Source organism: Chironomus tepperi, unplaced genomic scaffold, assembly GCF_022539635.2.
Source record: "Chironomus tepperi strain 1889 unplaced genomic scaffold, CSIRO-AGI_Ctep_v1 contig_13, whole genome shotgun sequence".
Classification (NCBI taxonomy): Eukaryota; Metazoa; Arthropoda; class Insecta; order Diptera; family Chironomidae; genus Chironomus; species Chironomus tepperi.
In genome coordinates, this window is record NW_027226135.1 from 3,209 (window position 1) to 21,861 (window position 18,653).

Below are 18,653 nucleotides of genomic sequence, written 5' to 3' on the forward strand. Positions count from 1 at the left end.
AATTCTTCAACTTCTTACCGTACAAGCTATCTGTACATTTCATCTGAATGTCATGCTCAATCCTTTGATGATTCCTTAGTTGCCAAGGACAATGTCTTGTCGCACAGCTCACATGCTATGCATTCATGCTTGCTAAAATATCCTCAAACTTAAACTTATGCTGCAACGTTAATACCTGTACTTGCCTGAATGTGACTTTAAATGATGAATCAAAGAATTATTTTACGCTTTAAATATGGCCATACACATTTTACATTGGAATGGATGTGATGTTGAGGAACTGCCATCGGATGATGTTGTTGACATACGTCTTGATGGAACTGCTGATGGTATGTAGGGAATTATTGGAATTTGATGAGAATCTGAAGTGATTTTTGGGATCTTTTCAAGTGAATTCTTGCTGGATTGTGGCTTAATGCTGGTGCTTGCCATCCCAACCTGACTAGTCGATGTATGTGGATCATTCGACATTAAGCTTCGTCCGATCCATCACACTAAGCTTAGACGTCGACTGTACACCATTAGTAAACAGCTGTCCAAATGTCGACTGCTGTCCCAAATTCTTATGAATCGGTTCCATTGCAGACGACATAAAGTGCTTTTGGATCTGTGTTGATGATGCCGAGTGCTGACTGTCCATTGGAAATTGATATGAAAATTGTATGACTGGTGGTTGTAAGCTTGTTGATCCATCAATTGATGGATATGATATTGAGACATGATTGCTGGATGTGAGGCTGTTTGAGTCTGTGCTGGTTAGTGACTGATTTGTGAGATTTGTCCATGAATTTTGAAATTTTTTTGGTGTTGATTCGTCTGGTTTTTCATCATCAGTGTCGGATATGTCTATGGTCTCGACGTCATCTTCCTTAATTATCAGACGGTCGTCGTCATCGGAGTCATCTTCATATTTTGAGGGTTCTGGACATTTAGAGTCAATTTTAGTAAAATTGGATAATGGAGTGAATCTCATGTCATGCTGGACATCTGGTGCTGAATAATTATTGACTGATGGACTAGACTCAATTTTGAAGTATTTTAAAGGACTTGATGTGGTTTCTAGATTGCTGGACGTGCTGGATGTTGTTAAATCTGTTGGTTCTGGTTTTATTGCTGTTTTTGGGTCAATTTTGATTATTTTGACTGTAATTTCGTCTATTGCTTCGGATTTGATGGTTGGTTCATGATTTATGGTTGGTTCAACTTTGATAATTGGTTCATCCTTGACAGCTGCTTCAACCTTGACAGTTGCAGCATCCTCGATAGGTAGGAATGCTGATTCTGAGCTGTTTTGAGGGTTATTGACTGCCAAGGATCCAGTATATTCAATTTGCATCATTTTTTGGACAATTTGAGGTGAATCTGTTGTCAATTCTGGTTTTATCTCATTTTCCATGACTATATCCAGTTCCTCTTCCTTTTTTATATGATTTTCGTCAATTTTTAGGTCTGATGCATCTTTAAATGCTGAGGATGACCGACTGAGACTTGGGATTGTTGATTTTTGAACAATTTGAGTTGATTCAGCTGTCAATTCTGATTTAACATCATTTTCCATGACTATATCCAGTTCCATTTCCTCCTTTATGTGCTTTTCGTTCATTTTTAAGTCTACTGCCACTTCCATTGGTAAATATGACTGACTATTAATAGAAATTGCTGATTTTTGGACAATTTGAGATGTAAATTCTGATTTGTCGTCAATTTCCATGACTATGTCTAGCTCCTCTTCCTTCTTAATGTGAGTTTCATCAATTTTAATGTCAATTGCAGCTTCCTGGACTGAAGATAGCTGACTATGATTAGGAATTGTCATATTATTTGATGCCAAACTGGACAAATTGTCAATTTTTAAAGAATTTCCATTTTTATCCTTCTTTAGCTGCCTTTTCCTTGATGCTTTGCTTGCTTTTGGCTTATTTGTGGCTTTAGAAGCTGATTTGGATTTAGTCAATTTTGTCGGTTCCTTTAATGTGTCATCGACTGACTTCTGAGTCACCTTAAACGCTGATTTTAAGTTTACCAACTTTGCTGGTTCCTGTAGTGACTCAATTGACATTTGAGTGGCTTTAGGAGCTGAATTTGAGTTTTGCAGCTTCGATGGTTCATTTAGCAGGTCATCCTTTGACTGCTGAGCAGCTTTAGAAGCTGATTTTGGAATTACCATCTTTGTTAGTTCCTTTAATGACTCATCAATTGATTTTTCATGATCATCTACCTTTGGTAGAATTTTCACCAACTTTTTGAACACTTTCTGCTCTAAATGACCTTTAACATCCTGTATTTTATTGCTTTTAGCTTGACCTTTTGAGTTCTTCCTCTTAACTGTCGTTATCCATCGACTGTTATGTCCATTTGTTGGTGACATATCCATTGATTTTGAAGATCTGTAAACGACCTTTTTAGACACTTCAGCAGGCTGTGATTTAGAGTTCCTTTTGGATTTTGATGGCTGCTTAACAACCGCAGCAACTGCTGCCTTTCCATGACTCCTTAAAACTCTCGTTGGACTGACAATTTCAGTTGATTTTTTACTCGCTGGATGTGGAACTTCTTGGATAATTTGTGAGATAATGTGCAGTTCGTCTTCCTGCTTTATGTTGACTAGCTGTGATGTGCTGTCTGTTGATGGATTTGTCCATGAAATTATTATGGGTTGTTTTGAGGCTGAATTGTCATTTTCTAAATTTATTTTAATTTGATGACTCATTTTTATTGTTGTGAAATGTTTTGGGAGGTTTAGTGGAACTGATGGGCGTGGATTTGGAGATAAAAGGTTGCTAGGAGTGATGGTTGTAGTCAGCTACTGCTGTATTACTGAACTAGCGACAATTATTGATATTGTCGGGATTTCTTATTAAAAAATTCAATTTTTTTTAACTTTTTTTCACAATTTTTGGGAGATTTTCTCAATTTTGTAACTTTATGCTTATTTACACAACTTCTACGGATGTACTGATGCTTATGAAGAATATACAACAATAACCCAACTCTGTTCCTTTTTATTCACATTCTCATGAGATTGTTTTGAATTTTATGTCTCATTTGGTGAAATTTGTAAACAAAAAACACAGAAAATAAAGGAAGGATGCAAAATCCGTCAACATGAAATGAGAAACTTGCAGGGTGAGAATTCGAGTTATTGTTATTGAGATTCTTATTAGAATCTGATTACCTGAGTTGGAGGGACTTTTGGAGTTCATATTGGAGTCCTGTCAACTTTGGATCTAACTACCTGAAATTTGAATGGATTTATTGGTACTGAAATAGGATATTGTGGATATTGACTGAGAACTCTGAAGGCATACGGATGTTCCAGATTTGGCAGGACTTTGGGAGTCCGGACACCAGTAAAGGTACCTCCAAGAGCGAGTCCTGCCAACTCTGTCCATTACTTACTTAAAAAACAGGTTGACAAAAAAGCATATTTTCAGAGTTGCACCTGTGACAGACAAAAACCGTACAAATTCTTGATAATTTATATGGTTTTGTAAGAAAACCTTCCAAATTATCAAGAATTTGTACGGTTTTGACCGTCACAGGTGTCTGTTTTACAACTCTGCTTGTATAGTAGCAAATTTAAGTCGATTCTTTAGATTCAAACAACTCACGGCATAGAAATAGCCAAATATCCATCTTAAAGCCAGAATGACTCTTGTGTCAGGTCAGATTCGATTAAATCCAGCTTCAATTTAGTGTCAAATTGACCTGTGACCGGATTTTCGACTCAATGAGCTTTTCAGGCAGGAAAATGTGAATTAAATGAATTTTCCGTTAACTTCTTTGCTTCTTAAGCATTTTCAAATCCATCCGCATCAGTTCCTTTGCCTCACATCCATCAACTTCTCTAGATAAATCTCGCATCAAAAACAAAAATTTTCCCTCAATTTTCAAATTTTCGCGTGCACAATTAAAATTTCTCCATTTATTCAGTGATGTAGACAGTGTCAGTTCCAATATTTAATGCGTCAATTATCCCAAAACCTCAGCCAGCAACTTAAAATTATTTTTTATCAAGTTCTTCAATCCAAACTTGTCCAAATCATCCAAAAAACCGAGTAAGTGACACAAAAACAAAAAAATAAGAAGGCGGAGCTGATTTTGAGACATTTCACTGTACCCACAGCTGATTTTACTTCTCTCAGTTATTCAGTATACAGCACGATCAGCACAAAAAAAAAATTTCTCATTTTTTTTATCTTTTTTTAACTTTTTTTTTAAATTTTGTTCCTCAAATGGACAACAGACGTGCAATGATGATCTCCGTGACGGTCCTCGGCGTGTCAATTGCTGCCTTTATGTTTGCGTACATGGCATTTGGTGACAATACGGACGAGGATATGAAGACATTGAAGCAAGTTAATGTAAGTGAAAAAAATTGGAACTAAAAATAGACACAAAAAAATAAAAATAAGAAGCAATTGTGTCAATAATGTTGACCTGATGCATGCGTCTAGGCCAGATGTCATTAACGGATATCCAATATTTTTTAGATCATTTTTAGACACGGCGCAAAATTTCCCGATCGAATTTATCCAAAAGATTTTCACTTGACGGACGTACAAAATCATGATTTGGGTGCACTGACCAATGCTGGAAGTCTGCAGATGTACAATTTAGGAAAGAATCTTCATCATCGATATTTGAAGCTGTTTCCAAGTAACGGATTTTATTCGAAAAAGTCAATATCGGTCAAGTCTAGTTGGAAGGATCGGACAATTATGAGTGCGCAGTCGTTTTTGGCTGGGTAAGTGTTGGGATGTTGGGGTTTTGGGGATGTAATGGGATTTATGGATGTAATTTGGTTTAGGGATGTCAATTGATGTTGGTGGAATGTGACTAGATGGGGTCAGTGTGATTTTGATGCTTATATATTGGATTGAATGGGGATAAATGTGGAAATGCATCCATAATGGACTAAAGGTTCACAATGTCTCAAAATTGATCAATTTTGAAGAATTAAATGAAACTCACATCGAGATTTATGTCAAAATCTACATCCAGATCCATATGGGGACCTACTGCGGGACTCTACTTGAGATCTACATCTTCAGAATCATCTTGAAACCCACTACGAGACCCACTTTGAGACACACTTTGAGTCCCACTTTGCGGTCCTACTTGAGACCCATCTCGAGACCCACTGTCTTGATGTCAGATTCAGTTTAGGACAGCCTAACTTAATCAGAGTCACGACTGCTTGGGGACGCATTTCGATCCAAGACGTTTTTCCAGTCCCGAAATCCCTGGATTGAGATTTTGTCTCGGGATTGAAATCCCTAGTTGCATCACACCCCAACAGACAACGAGTATGCCTTCTTAGCACATAAATACCACAAAACTACATAAAAGCAGTCTCATTGTCTGTTAGGCACAATTCTTTCAAATTTATATCCAAAAACCCTAACTAATTTCCCCCCTCAAAATCTTCTCAATTCCAGCTTCATGCCACCACTCGAGAACTTCAATCCCCTGCCAATACCATGGCAGCCAGTTCCAATCTACACAATACCACGTAACATGGACGACATAATAGCCCAAAAACGTGAATGAACCAAAATATGATGAAGCTACGATGAAGTCGAAGTCCGAGGTAGGAGTCATCAACTTGACAAAAATAATCAAGGACTTTACAGGATCTTATCGCTGCATACAGGCATAAATATCAGCAATTTACTGGATGTTGAGCTTCTTCATGGCACATTAGAGGCTGAAAAGGAGGCAGGATGGGAACTTCCTGACTGGACCGAAGGTGTATTTCCATCCAAGACATTACCACTTGCTGAACGGTACTTAAGGCTGATTACGGAAACTCCATTTATGAAGCGAATTAAAGCCGGTCCATTAATGACTGAAATTATGGAAAATATGTTCAGCAAGAAGAACAGCTTACCGCAAGAATATACAAAATATCTATTCAGCACATGACGTACCGCTTGTTAATCTTATGAATGCAATGGAACATCCTGAATCGACAACAACAAGCATTGCATCGGCATTGGCAATTGAGGTCCATAGCAGCTATACGAGTATCGATATGGATGTTAAAGTTTATTATTATTTTAATTCAAATGATAAATATCCAAAGGCTATTGATATTGGTGGTTGTGACTCACCGTGTACTTTAAATCGATTTCGTAAAGTTATGAATCATTTGGTTGTGAATGATTTTCAGAAGTTGTGTGAGAGGGCTTAGGGATGTAGATCTGAAATTTTGGGAAGTTTATAAGAGTTAGAATCAAATTTATCTTACCACCTACCCAAAAAGGCACAAAGTGTAGAAATGTCCGAAAATCTGGCTTTAGTCCAACTTGACTCTGAATTGAGGTTGGATATAATCAAATCTGGCATAACTTCAGAGTCATGTTGACTTGAGATCAGTATCATACTGACCTAGGGTTAGAGTCACATGTTGATTTATGGTCAGATTATCGGACATTCTTACTTCATGTGATTTCTGGATTAATAAAATAATATACCTTAATATGTACTTAATAAATCATCAAATATCTTCGATGGTGCTTTAAAATAAATAATTAGATAGACAAGTGCTGAAATTTGGACACAAAATCCACTCCGGAAGGCATACTGCGTAGAAATAGCCGAAAATTAAGCTCTAGATTGAGTTGCCTCTAATCTGAGGCCAAATTTCATCAAATTTGATATTAAGCCAGAGTGACCTCGAGTAGACAACTTGACATAATGTCTAGCTAGACCTAAGGACGAATAATGACAAATTTTATGGAATGTTCCTCAGAAAACGTCAATAGTCGATCGTAGGTCTTGTAAACTGGACAATATGTAAAGTTATCTACTCGGGTTCTCTGACTTAGAGTCGGATTTTAGGCTATTTCTACACTGTGGATCTTCTAAACATAAAATTTATGGTAAAACAGTAGCTTAAGTATAGAGAAGTGTCTTCTTTGTTACACCTGGAAGTCCATAATATGAAAAATAATAGTTCTGATGAGTAATGATAGGACCTTAACAAAGTGAAGACTCAAGATCTTCGTGAGAAAAAGTAATCCAAATCAAGACTTAGTTAAGCATCTTGCTACATATCCAAAGATACATACGTTTTTGACTATATCCTTATGTTAATTATTAGCCTGAAAATATGAATTGTAATCTATAAGACTAATACAAACTTGTTGTTATTGTAATTTAATGATTAGAAATGAAGAGAATAAAAAAAAAAATGATTTATTTTTCTGAATAAATGCATTGATATTTTAATTCGTAACTAGAGATAATAATGTTGTGGACTTGTTTTAGGTAAGTTGAATGCTTGTTAGTACAGTAAATAGTCATAGGTGTTATATTGTTTTATTTAAAATGTGTCTTTGACTTCATTTCGTCATTCAGTATCAACTTTGTGACTGATAATGTCCAAAAGACTAGAAACATGCCATAGAAACAGCTCTGTGCCGACTTAGAGTCAGTTTCACGACGAATCTTTCTTTATATTGACTTGGCTTAAATTTTTTCCATTGCTGCTTTCCAGGAAGCATTCAAACTACCCAAAAGGGTCCACATAAGATCAAATAATAAGTTTTAAATAGTTTCAAAACTAATATTTTATATAAAAAATATTCCCTCAAGTCACACGACATAAAAATTGCCAAAAATCCAACTCTAATCCATGCTTACTCTGGTTCTGAACCAGATTAACTGAAATCCAGTCTTCAGGTCAGTGTTTATCCAGATTTTTGCCCATTTCTACGCAATATGCTTTCCTGGATTTTTTCAATATTCAACAAAAAATACTCAAAAATTCTAAAAAAGCTTCTAAAAATAATTCATTGAGTTCATACATCTTAATATGATTCATTACAGCAATTTGGTGAGGTACTTGGAATTTGTCATACATATAGGCAGCACAAAAATTCTTTCCCCAATTTTTTCACTCAAAAATATTTTTTTTTCTGTCCTAACATAAATTTGTCCATTAATTCTAATTTTAATCAGCTGAGATACTGTCAATAAATCTACTTGTTGTCTTCATCCTTATGCAGTACATAATTATTAAACATTGTGTACGCAACACCGAGGGCCAGACAACTCACAACAGCTCCTTGTGCGGCGACACGAGTTTGCTAAAAAATTTGATAAAAAATAAATTGAAAATTATTAGAGAAAAATTGGTAATTTTTTGGAAAATTGGAAGGAATGGCTAGATTAGTGCTGTCCAAACTGTTTTGTGGCATGGCCCATTGGACCTTGGTGGCAAGCTCGACTCAAACCACACTTGGCAAAAGGTTTATGGCACCAACATGCCGCAGCAAACAGTTTGAACAACACTAGGCTAGATACAAGCTAAACACAAGCAAGATAATCAGACCCAAACAGCACAAATCCGGGTTGATTAGGATATGGGAGGATTTTCAGGGTAGGATAGGGTATCCCTCGTAGGGTAATGTAGAGTAGGATATCCTGGGCAGGCTAAGAAACAGGCCTTTGTTGCCAAATTTTGGTTCGATTAACTGATTTGTGCTATTTTGAAGACAAGCTGCATCAGTGGCGTTCACAATATTCTAGAGGGGAACGGTGGGAGGTTCCAAAAAGGAGCAGATGGGTTTGAAATCCAACCTCCAATCCTCCTCTTGAATTTGCCCCTGATCAGCATTTACTTGTCTAACAATTCTACATACCATTAAGTAAACTGATGTTGACATTGATCCACGATTCTTGAATCTATAAGCTGAATATCCCAAAGCACCGATAAGACCAGTAAGACCTGTAAAAAATACAAAAATTTAGTAAGTCACGCATGACTAGAGTTCTCAATATCCCTAATTGGCAGAAGTTATCGAAATATAGAACTGTCTACGTTCTTTAAACGCGGCAATGGATCCCTCGTGCGCCCCAGCCAAGGAAGTAAGAAGTAAGTCACGCATGACAAAAAATTTCATTTAAACTAATTTAACATTCAACATAAATTTGATCCGACAGCTTTTAATTTCTCTGTTTGTTTACTTGATATAACTTATTTATGTCAAAAGCGTGTATCACATGCAAATATTTACGTCAAACGGAAGCACACGCGGACTTAAAAAAAATCTCTCTGTTTTTGTTTTGAGGTTTTTCTCTCTGATTTTTATGAGATGAATTTACGACTACAGACACTCACGTGGTGGATGTGGGGAAAAAAGAAGGTCGATGTGAACAACATGAGAATGCCAGTTGGCTTAAAGGTCTGTTGGGAAGGCACAAGATGGAGAAAGGACCAACAATTTGGACACAGGTCGATTTTACTCCAATTTGAAATCGGATTTTATCGATTTTTACCCAAAAACAGAGTCATGGAAGCTTGGAGCCGTATTTTTGACCATTTGACTTGAAGCCATCGCAATGCTGACTTAGAATCGGATAGTCAGCCATCAGCAGCTTGAGAACAGCATCTTGTGGATTTGACCTTAATCCTTAAACCAGTCTAGAGTCGGATATTGCCTTTGCAATGTCCCGCAGTCATTCTTATCATCCTAATAGACACCAAAACAATTCTAACAATTTCACAATTTGCACACAAAATTTCTCATCCCAAAAGTCATTTATCGCAACATCATTAATTACAGACTGTCTATGGCCACTTCTTCTTTTCGGTCGAAAAACAAATTTATAAAAAAAAATTGAGAAAAAATTTCCTCTTTTAATTTTTTATTGCTGCACGTCATGAAAGAAAAGAGCGAAAAAGAAGTGGAAATTTTTCATTTTATGATCGGTTTGGCCTTCTTTTCTCAAAATACAAACAAGCACGAGTCTGTTGCGTAAGTGAAATTTATCTAATTTTAGATTAGCATGGAAAGTGTTTTTTGCGATAATTCTTATCAGTGCTGTTTATTTGTATTGATTAAATTAGTGAAAATTGAGTGACTTTATTGCAATTTTATGGTGAAATTGAGACACAATTATGGATGCTCATTGCGCCTTGTTCGAATATTGTCGGGTCTGGTGTCGACTTGTTGTTGGATTCAAGCTCAAACCCAACTTAAAATGGGCATCAAGCAAAGTAGGCAGGACAAAAGGAGTCCGACCTTTTATATACCAAAAAGACATCCCCCCCACTCGAGTCTGGTCTTCAAAACAGGTCAAGGCATCGACTTAAAATAGAATCTGCAATAAAATCCTGCCAAATTTTGTATCAAGCCCGTTCCGGGCTTAATTAATTGGTTTATACTGTTGGATGTTAAATTACCTGATAAGATAATTGATACGAGGTTGTTAATTAACGACACTTTGACCTCAGATATCGCTGAGTAGCAACAATAATTGTGTAATTTGTAATTTAAGGGTATTCGAATTCCTTTGCCAACTCTGAGGAGATTTCCGACCTACATGAACCCTCATGTTGTCAATTTTAATCAAAACACTGTCATGACCCCTAACAAGAATCCGTAAAAATTTCAATTAACTGTCTTAAAGTGCCTCATTATAAGCTCTGAAAATTGATAACAATTGTCATATGAAAATTATACAGATGAGTAATCTTAAAACAGCAACAGAATTCAAAACAAATTGTCATGTCGGTTATTAGCACAACTGAATGTCATTTGAGTCAGAACGTCTCTGAAAATGTACTTCTCAAGGTCGTCATTATGACATAATACTGTTTTGAAATTAATTCAATTTAATGTGTTTTTAATAGCAAAACAACAAAATTGTATTCGAAATTGGGTGAGGTTTACTTCATTTCGTGTACACCCTGAAATACATTCTGGTTTAATGGTTCATACTGGATTTTAATGGTTAAAAACCAAGTTCAAAACAGAGTTGACTGCCAACTCAGGTCTAAGGATTTGGTTAAGTTTGACCTTGATTCTTGATCTTGATTTACGACCGTCCTACGTCGTGTGTAGTCCGAAAGTGTAATAAACTATAATATCAAGCGACTGATGACTAACCCAATCAACAACTGATCAAAACAGAATAAAATAGATTAAATTTATGAACCAATTAAAATTAAAAATCTATGTTGTTTGAAGAAAATTTAAAAAAATTCAAAAGTCTCGATAATAACTTAATTATATATTTGGATAGGGCACAATTAGGCTCATTGCCGCGCGGAGAGAACTTCAAAAGCCGGCTTTCAATAAAAAGTATAAATTAAATCAGCTGCACCTTTCATGGCATCAACATTTCTTCCTATTCTTCAATTTTGTACTACATCACTTCCCATTCTTATTTGCACGAGCCTCAAAACAACAGAAAAACAACACACAAGAAACGTGCGGAATAAAAAATAATAATAAGAAGAAAAATCATTCTCAGAAATAAGGCAAGAAATGATGAAATTGCTAACTATTTTATTGGAAGTGGTAAGACATCAAAGTTGTTTTGGAATCAAGAGACAATATATCAGGATTTATAGGACCTATTTATAAGTGGGTTTAAACTTAAACTTAGTAAGTTCCCTCAAGTATACTCATACATTTATCTATTCATGAATGCCCATCAAAAGTTCATTTACATGTTGTCTAAGTGCTGCATTTGCATTCATGTTTACTGGCATGCTAATAATAGTTAATTAGACTGCTTGTAAAATCGATTTTCTACAGTTTTTTTCATAAATAAACCAGACTTTTCAGCAACTCTGTTCAAATTCAAGAATTACCAGAAAAACCCAATCAAATATTTGTCAAATTCCTGTCATTCTATCTAATCTAGCACGTAGTTCTTAGTCGATTAGGATTTTGTATGGAAAAGACCCTGACCATGACCGTGAAATGGCGTAGAAATAGCCAAAAATCTGATCCGATATTGATTTATCCGACTTCAGGTCGGATTTTATCAAATCTGGCTTCAGGTCAAAGTCAAGATGACCTGGGACCGGATTGTCGGCGATTAATACGCTATATATCATTCAAAGTATGTCAAAGTCTGTGCACTCATTTTCTTATGGAAATCGTCAAAATCTAGCCAAAACCGGTCATTTTTCATGGAAAACCTTCATAAAATTCTCTAAAAATCTCTCAATTTTTCTTACGCAACTTTCCCTATCAAAACAAAAACAAAATTTCCACACGCAAAAGTAATAAAAAACATTTTTTTTGCTCATTTTCTCCTTACACGTGCAAGCTACACGCACCGAAAAAAGAAGAACTTTCCCTTTTTGACATTCTGGAAGGTCATATTTATCATAATATTATTGAATGTGCTCTATCTTCATCCAAACTGAATCCACATCAATTTATGTTCACAAAAATGATTTTAATGCACTTAAATCAGTCAATTTGTGCTTAATGCCTTAATTTACTCACCAATAATCATAAATGGAGATTCTTTAGCTTTTCGGTTTAATTTTTTTGATGCTTCTTCCTCGTCGGGAAATACAAAAATTTCCTGTTTTGTCATTTTTTTGTGTGGATTTTTGGATGTTCTTATTTAAATTTTAAGAAATTTTAAGTTTTTTGATGATTTTGAACTTTTCAATTAAATTTTCGATAACAGACTGAATCCGAAGTCAACATACAATGTTAAGTAAGTGGTATTTTGTGTATAAAATTGAGAGAACAATTTAATGCGGCTTTTGAGTAAGGGGAATTTGAGAGAATTTATAGAGTATAATGAGTAATGATGGGAATTGATAGATGAAGGCTGAAAGAGAGTGAATTTTAAGCCGCGGATAGTGATGATGAAACATGTTGCTTTGATATATTTGATGAAAAATGTTGCATTTTAGAAGGAAGCTATTGATAGATTCTGTGTAGCACTTGGTATTGACAATTGGCACAGGACAGTCAGCTATAAAGCCAGTCATAAGGCGATTTGTCGCATTTAGGCCATACACACAACTTGAATCCGTCCAAAAATGCACTCCTGCCGGAAACTACTAACCTACGAATCTGAAATACAGGCATAACAGAACATAAAACTATTCGAATAAGGAACAATACTTACTTACAATACCATGCTCCGACGTAGAGCCTAGATTGCTACAAAAGACCTTCAACCTGACTCTGTTGCTGGCTGTATCACAAAGCTTGTACATATTCTCAATTTTGACATCTAACTGGCATTCCTTCATTACCGTCCTACGCCATGTTGCTATAATAAGGAACAATAGACTCAATTTAACAAGCTTAAATGACAAAAGTTCGTTAATTGATCAAATATCCGATCTATAGTTGACGTAGCTATGACCTGGTGGCCCGGATTCGGTTTGAATCAGAATTGGAATGACTCCAATGTTGACAGATGCTTCCACTGGAGTCCGGACTCCACTTTAAGTGACTCTACTTCTATTGAAAGTCAACTCCATAGTCGAGGTGCCATTTTTGGACTTTTGGAATTCGGATTCTTAAAGTTCTACCATTTTTGGTTTAAATCCGGTTCGAAGTCATGCAGGCTTCTTACCAACCCACTTTTTGGGCATCACTAGTCTTCACTACACCCCTGTATGCGTCTTAATAAACATCAGGTAGGATATGAACAACAGAAGATATTTTTAGTAAAACCAACTTTATTCATATTCAGTGAATTGTACAAAACAGCTGTAAATTCTCAAAATTCCAACAATTCCTGCAATTCCTGCAAACCTTAAAATTCAATTAAAAATCCTTTCAATTCTTGGAATTTAAATAAAAATTCTTGGTAAGTTTTAATTTATTTCAATCTCAAAAAACTGACAATTTCCAAATTCACAAGACAATACCATAAGTTCACAAAAAAGTACTTCCAAAAATGTGCTTAATTTCAATCTTTGAGTAATTCATCCTCGTTCATTTCGACATCTTCAGCTTTAGCTGCATCTGCAGTTGTTGTTGCATCGCCAGCTTTTGCCTCGTCAGTCTTTGCTTCAGCCTTATCGTCCATAGCAACATCCTCAGTTTTGGCTGCTTTATCCTCTTTTGGATGCAATTTGTAATATTCGTCACGTTTTTTGAAGACATATTCAGCATATTCCATGAAAAGTTTCTCCTTGTCACTCAATTTGTCAGCGTCCTTTAGTTCCTTTAAAATTTTGAGACGTCTGTTTGCTGCGCCTGATTGGTTTTGGGATAAATGAGAGGATTTATTAAGATTTGTGGGATAGAAATTTAATTTTTTTTATGGATCTAACAAGATTTGGGTAAAGTTAAGGATGTAGATGTGATTAATATGAATTTGAAGTTCTCGAACAGCACAAGCCTGGAAACTACAAAGCGTAGAAATTATGGAAAATCTGGTCTGGGCCAGAATCATGCCGGAGATCAAAATCGGCCAAAGTAACGTGATATTTCAACCGAATTTCGATCGGTCATGTAAACCACAGCTTTTTTGACCATCACTACGCTATGTATCTTCCAGAAAATCGGCCAATCAATTTAAAATAGCTGGAACTATGCCGAAGTTACGGATTTTAAACGAATCCAACAATAAATTAGAGTCAGACTGGTTTAGAACCGGTCTTTTGATCAATTGATTGAGTTATGCTATTCAGCGTTCATTTAAAAATATCAAAATTGATCATAAAGCTTTCAAAATTGATTCTAAATTTATCTATATTGATCATAACATGATCAAAAGCTGCCAAAGTTAACGAAATTAAGACAAAAGTTTAACAAAACACTAACAAAACTGATCACAAGATTATTGATCAGCACAACACTTTTAGGTATAAATTATTGATCAAATATCTGAGCTTAAGTTGACTAAACAGGATGGACATGATTACTCAGGATATTCAACATCCATCGAGGATGCAAAGAACTATGTACAAAGATCTATGTCCAAGATTGATAACTACATTAATATTAAGCAGAGTTGTAGATTTACATAAATTCGTTGTATGTTTTCATTAATGTGAAACTATCCCGAAAAGCACAAGTCGGTTTATCGATTCTTTTTCAGGCTGGCTTGACTTTGAGTTGATGTCGGATACCACATCATTTCAGATTCATGTTCGTTTAGTACTAGATTCAGCACTTTACCAGAGTCATGCTGTTTTTGTACTGAATTCGGTATCATGTCAGAGCCATGCTGTCTTGTTGCTAAGTATCAAATATCGATCAACTGATTTGTGCTATTCGGATTTACGATATTTGTGATGATCTTGACTATTTATGTTCCACGATCATATTATCCTAAGTTTGACCTTTAAGTCTATTTTGCAATAGTTAAAACATTAAATTGACTATTCTAAATGAACTATGATGATTAGTTCCTATTGATCCACTGTGAATCATAGTACGTTAATATAGCACTTGAACAGGTCATCTGTTCCTTGCTAAAAAATACGAATTATCCATAAAACTAAATAAAAATCATAAAGTACATATAAAGTCTTAATGATAACGTTAGTTAAAGATTCACTGACTTTACATCAATAAATCCCAACATTTCCTGTAGATTAATCAGTATTATCCTTACAACAGTAACACATGTCCATGTTACTATAATCGACTATACATTTAGGTATCCATAAACCCTAAAAACTACTTTAAAAATAATCCAAGGTTCACCAAGAACATTTTTTTATGAAATAATTCTCATAAAATTCTCAGTAAGAACCATTGTTGTTGTTGTTGTTACAAACCTGACAAAAGTTTTGGGCATTCAGCATTGCGAGCTTCCTCGTACATGGTTGGAATGCGATCGAGGAATGGTATGCGTGAGTCGCTATAATAAAGAAAAATTCAGAAAGAATTTTTTTAGAAAAATTATTGTAAATTTGGGACATTTTACTAGGTTGTGCCTAGCAATGATGAACCAAGTGACTGTGGCTTGATGTTAAGCATGTTGGATTGTGAATCTGTATCGAAATTCTGATGAATTCAGTTCCAATTTGTAAGGTTTATGACTTGAGGGATTGATGGGAGGGTATGTAGGGGAATTAGAGGGTATTGGCTGGACAGCCTGTACCTGGACATCACTTAAGTGAGCCTTAACAGACCAGCCTATAGTTTGTCGCATTTTCTACCTCAAAATCATCATACTTTACTCAGAAACTGAATATTCAGCCAGATTATAGTCGATTCCATAGATTCATGTTTATTATGTCATGCCTGCCGATGGATAGACTCATTCAAGAGTCTCAATTGATGGAAATTCCATCAATTCCTACTAGAATATCCATTTCCTCTATACGGACCTCAACATGAGACCTATCCAAATCATATCTATCAAACTTACATCTCTCCTTCCTTCAATGGCTTCTTCTCTCCAGCTGGCTTCTTCTTCTTCTTCTTCTTATCACTCTTAATTGGATCATTACGTCCTGGATTGCCATTTCTTGGACCCATTCTATTATCCCCACCACGACGTCCATTTCTTCCATCATTACGTCCATATCCACCATCATAACCACGTCCATACCCACGGCCATATCCACTACCATATGGACCGTCATTATAGTTTCCACCATAACCGCCACCATATCCACCACGATTAAACATTGGTCCACACATTGGACCACCGCCTCTCATTGGACCACCCATGTTGTTCATTGGACCGCCCATATTACCACCCATGTTGCCACCCATACCACCACTGATGACCTTTAGTGCTGTAAGAATGCTGAAATGGAATGGAAATTGGTTAGTGATGTGGGTTTGGTGATTTGTGGGTGGGAGGAGGAGGGCTGGGGGGTATATTGGGTAGAATTGGGACGAAACTGACTTAAGGTCATAGCCAAGCATGCCAGGGGCTTGCCACAACCCAATTCTACCCCATATACCTTCCAGGACCTTGATCAGATCAATATCCTCTCTGCCACATCCCCTTATATCCAACAGCATCAATACTTACAGCTCATTATTCAAAATATCATTATTTCCACCTCCATTGCCTCTGTTGCCATTTCCTCCATTATTACCGCCATTATTTCCACCTTGTCGACCTCCACCTTGACTATTGTTGTTGTTCCTTCGTCCAGCATTACCAGCCGCAGCACCAAACTTTGACAATATTGAGTTTGCCATCGCATCAGCAGCATTAAGTTGATTGTCAAATGGATTCTTACCGGAACCGGAACGTCCACCTTCACCGTAAATTTCGCGACGTTTTTTGAGTAGCTTACTGCGTACGTCGAGGAACTTTTGTTCATAGACACGATATTGGTCGGGGTCGGGATGATTGCGGTTGTTCTGAAAATGGACATTGAGGATTAAGGCTTGGGTATGAGTTGGAATTTTTGAGGGATTCTTACCAGTTTCCAGTCAGCAAAGCTCTGTTCCCATTTTTCGAACTCATTGTCTGTGGGAGGAAGTGGAAAATTAGTGGAAATTGTCGGAAAATTCGGGGAAAATTGAGGAAAATTCAGGAAAATTGAGGAAAATTCAAAAAAATTCTCAAAAAGTCAAACAAAGCATCCATTTTGACCTAAAAACGGAACTTACCAAATGCAACCTGTTCTGGTGTCTTATTGCCCATACCCAATGATCCACCCGATCCATAACTCTTGGCTGGACCGTATGTATCAGCCGTAAAGTCCTCATCATCGTCCATACGTGACGATCCCGGTCTTAAATTTAATAATGGAGTCGCTCGATTATTTGGACGTCCACCGCGATTATTTCTTGGCTCAAAATCGTTAAACATTGAGTTATTTCCACTTCCGCTGGACATCATTGTGCCAAAATTTGATTGCTGATTGCGGTTACGGCCGAAATTTCGATCTCTACCCATTTTTTTTTGATGATTTTTTGATGAGTTCTTGACGACTGGATGTAAAGCTTTAATTGATTTTGTGAGCGTTTACTGAATTTTTATACCGAGTGGATTGAATCTTGTTTTTTGTTGTTTGGTAAAGTTTCTGACCGAATAATGTTGACGTGAAGTTTTTGAATCTTTTTTTAACGGTTTTTGAAGGAAACTTTTTTTGGAAAGTTGAATTTAAAGACATTTTTTTGATATTTTATTAGGGTGGAATTTATTTAGAATTATTATTATTATAATATCTTCAAAAAGTTTAAGAAAGTAAAATAAATTTATAAAAATTAAAAAATTCAAAAAGAAATAAAAAAAAAATAAAAAAAATTAAGAAATTTAAAATAAATTTAAAAAATATAATAAAAAATAAAAAAATTTAAAAAAAATTAAATAATTTTTAAGAAAATTAAAAAAAAACTTTAAAAAAAAAAAAATAAATATATAAAAAAATAAAATAAAATAAAAAAAAAATTTAAAAAAAAAATAAACAATTTTAATAAAATTTAAAAAACTTTAAAATATTAAAAAAATTAAAATATTTAAAAAAATTAAAAATATAAAGCAATTTAAAAAAATTAAAAAATATTTAAAAAAACTAAAAAAAATTAAAAAAAATTAAAAAAATTAAAAAATTTTTAAAAAAATTTCAAAAATTTGAAAAAAAAATTTAAAAAAATTTGAAAAAAAATTTAAAAAAATTTAAAAAAGTTTCAAAATTTTAATTTAAAATTTTTATAGTTTTCTTAATGGCAGTTTTTCCAAAATATGAAATGACGACTGTCGATTTATCCTTAAAATAATGCGCAAAAGACATCTCATTCAGCTGCTCTGTGATATTTTCGGTAATTTTGAATGAAATTGACACATTGTTGTCATCGCTGACTTTATTTCATGCTGCTATAAAGTCAGTCGATGATTGTAAATTTAGAGCATCAGATAAAGTTAAGGAATTATCCATTATATCTCATTTTAGGGCTGATTTGATTATTAACCGACTATAACCAACTGAATTGCCTTTTATTGCA

General features: G+C 35.2%; 4 protein-coding genes across 6 annotated transcripts; 1 reads left to right on the forward strand and 3 right to left on the reverse strand.

Annotated features, from left to right (window-relative positions):
- Window positions 1-235: 235 nt before the first annotated feature.
- On the reverse strand, window positions 236-5,500 carry LOC139090006 (uro-adherence factor A-like). 3 transcript variants are annotated; one of them, XM_070639674.1, is made up of 3 exons: window positions 3,612-5,500; window positions 3,176-3,235; window positions 236-2,682 (listed from the first exon to the last, which is right to left on the reverse strand). In XM_070639674.1, exons 2-3 carry the CDS (start codon window positions 3,201-3,203, stop codon window positions 461-463), a joined length of 2,250 nt encoding a protein of 749 aa, XP_070495775.1. In that variant the 5' UTR covers window positions 3,204-3,235; window positions 3,612-5,500; the 3' UTR covers window positions 236-460. The 3 variants fall into 3 exon arrangements, with proteins under 3 accessions (XP_070495775.1, XP_070495791.1, XP_070495784.1); XM_070639690.1 differs by lacking the exon at window positions 3,176-3,235; XM_070639683.1 differs by lacking the exon at window positions 3,612-5,500 and having other exon boundaries at window positions 3,176-3,384.
- LOC139089432 (venom acid phosphatase Acph-1-like) lies at window positions 3,647-7,220 on the forward strand. Its single transcript, XM_070638979.1, is given in 5 exon segments — window positions 3,647-4,058; window positions 4,247-4,364; window positions 4,494-4,747; window positions 5,442-5,920; window positions 5,964-7,220. Coding segments are annotated over 5 exon segments (1,179 nt in total). The 5' UTR covers window positions 3,647-3,963; the 3' UTR covers window positions 6,197-7,220.
- Window positions 7,179-12,458, reverse strand: LOC139090024 (HIG1 domain family member 1B-like). Its single transcript, XM_070639703.1, has 3 exons — window positions 12,258-12,458; window positions 8,652-8,737; window positions 7,179-8,096 (listed from the first exon to the last, which is right to left on the reverse strand). Exons 1-3 carry the CDS (start codon window positions 12,349-12,351, stop codon window positions 7,989-7,991), a joined length of 288 nt encoding a protein of 95 aa, XP_070495804.1. The 5' UTR covers window positions 12,352-12,458; the 3' UTR covers window positions 7,179-7,988.
- Window positions 12,459-13,563: 1,105 nt separating this feature from the next.
- Window positions 13,564-17,703, reverse strand: LOC139090359 (heterogeneous nuclear ribonucleoprotein A1-like). The gene is made up of 6 exons (XM_070640127.1): window positions 17,316-17,703; window positions 17,126-17,172; window positions 16,726-17,063; window positions 16,111-16,494; window positions 15,515-15,597; window positions 13,564-13,982 (listed from the first exon to the last, which is right to left on the reverse strand). Exons 1-6 carry the CDS (start codon window positions 17,602-17,604, stop codon window positions 13,693-13,695), a joined length of 1,431 nt encoding a protein of 476 aa, XP_070496228.1. The 5' UTR covers window positions 17,605-17,703; the 3' UTR covers window positions 13,564-13,692.
- Window positions 17,704-18,653: the final 950 nt, after the last annotated feature.

What these genes read in the sequence shown, in the direction of transcription:
- LOC139090024 (XM_070639703.1), bottom strand. Translation starts at nt 12,351, where the DNA reads ATGACAAAACAGGAAATTTTTGTATTTCCCGACGAGGAAGAAGCATCA. An exon ending in ATCTCCATTTATGATTATTG is followed by an intron (nt 8,738 to 12,257) that starts GTGAGTAAATTA and finishes TATTTTTTACAG; the next exon opens with GTCTTACTGGTCTTATCGGT. An exon ending in CAACATCAGTTTACTTAATG is followed by an intron (nt 8,097 to 8,651) that starts GTATGTAGAATT and finishes CAAATTTTTTAG; the next exon opens with CAAACTCGTGTCGCCGCACA.
- LOC139090359 (XM_070640127.1), bottom strand. Translation starts at nt 17,604, where the DNA reads ATGGGTAGAGATCGAAATTTCGGCCGTAACCGCAATCAGCAATCAAAT. An exon ending in CCATTGAAGGAAGGAGAGAT is followed by an intron (nt 15,598 to 16,110) that starts GTAAGTTTGATA and finishes TCTTTATTATAG; the next exon opens with CGACTCACGCATACCATTCC. An exon ending in ATGCCCAAAACTTTTGTCAG is followed by an intron (nt 13,983 to 15,514) that starts GTTTGTAACAAC and finishes AAAACCAATCAG; the next exon opens with GCGCAGCAAACAGACGTCTC.
- LOC139090006 (XM_070639674.1), bottom strand. Translation starts at nt 3,203, where the DNA reads ATGAACTCCAAAAGTCCCTCCAACTCAG. An exon ending in CAAAAGTCCCTCCAACTCAG is followed by an intron (nt 2,683 to 3,175) that starts GTAATCAGATTC and finishes AAATAAATTTAG; the next exon opens with AAAATGACAATTCAGCCTCA.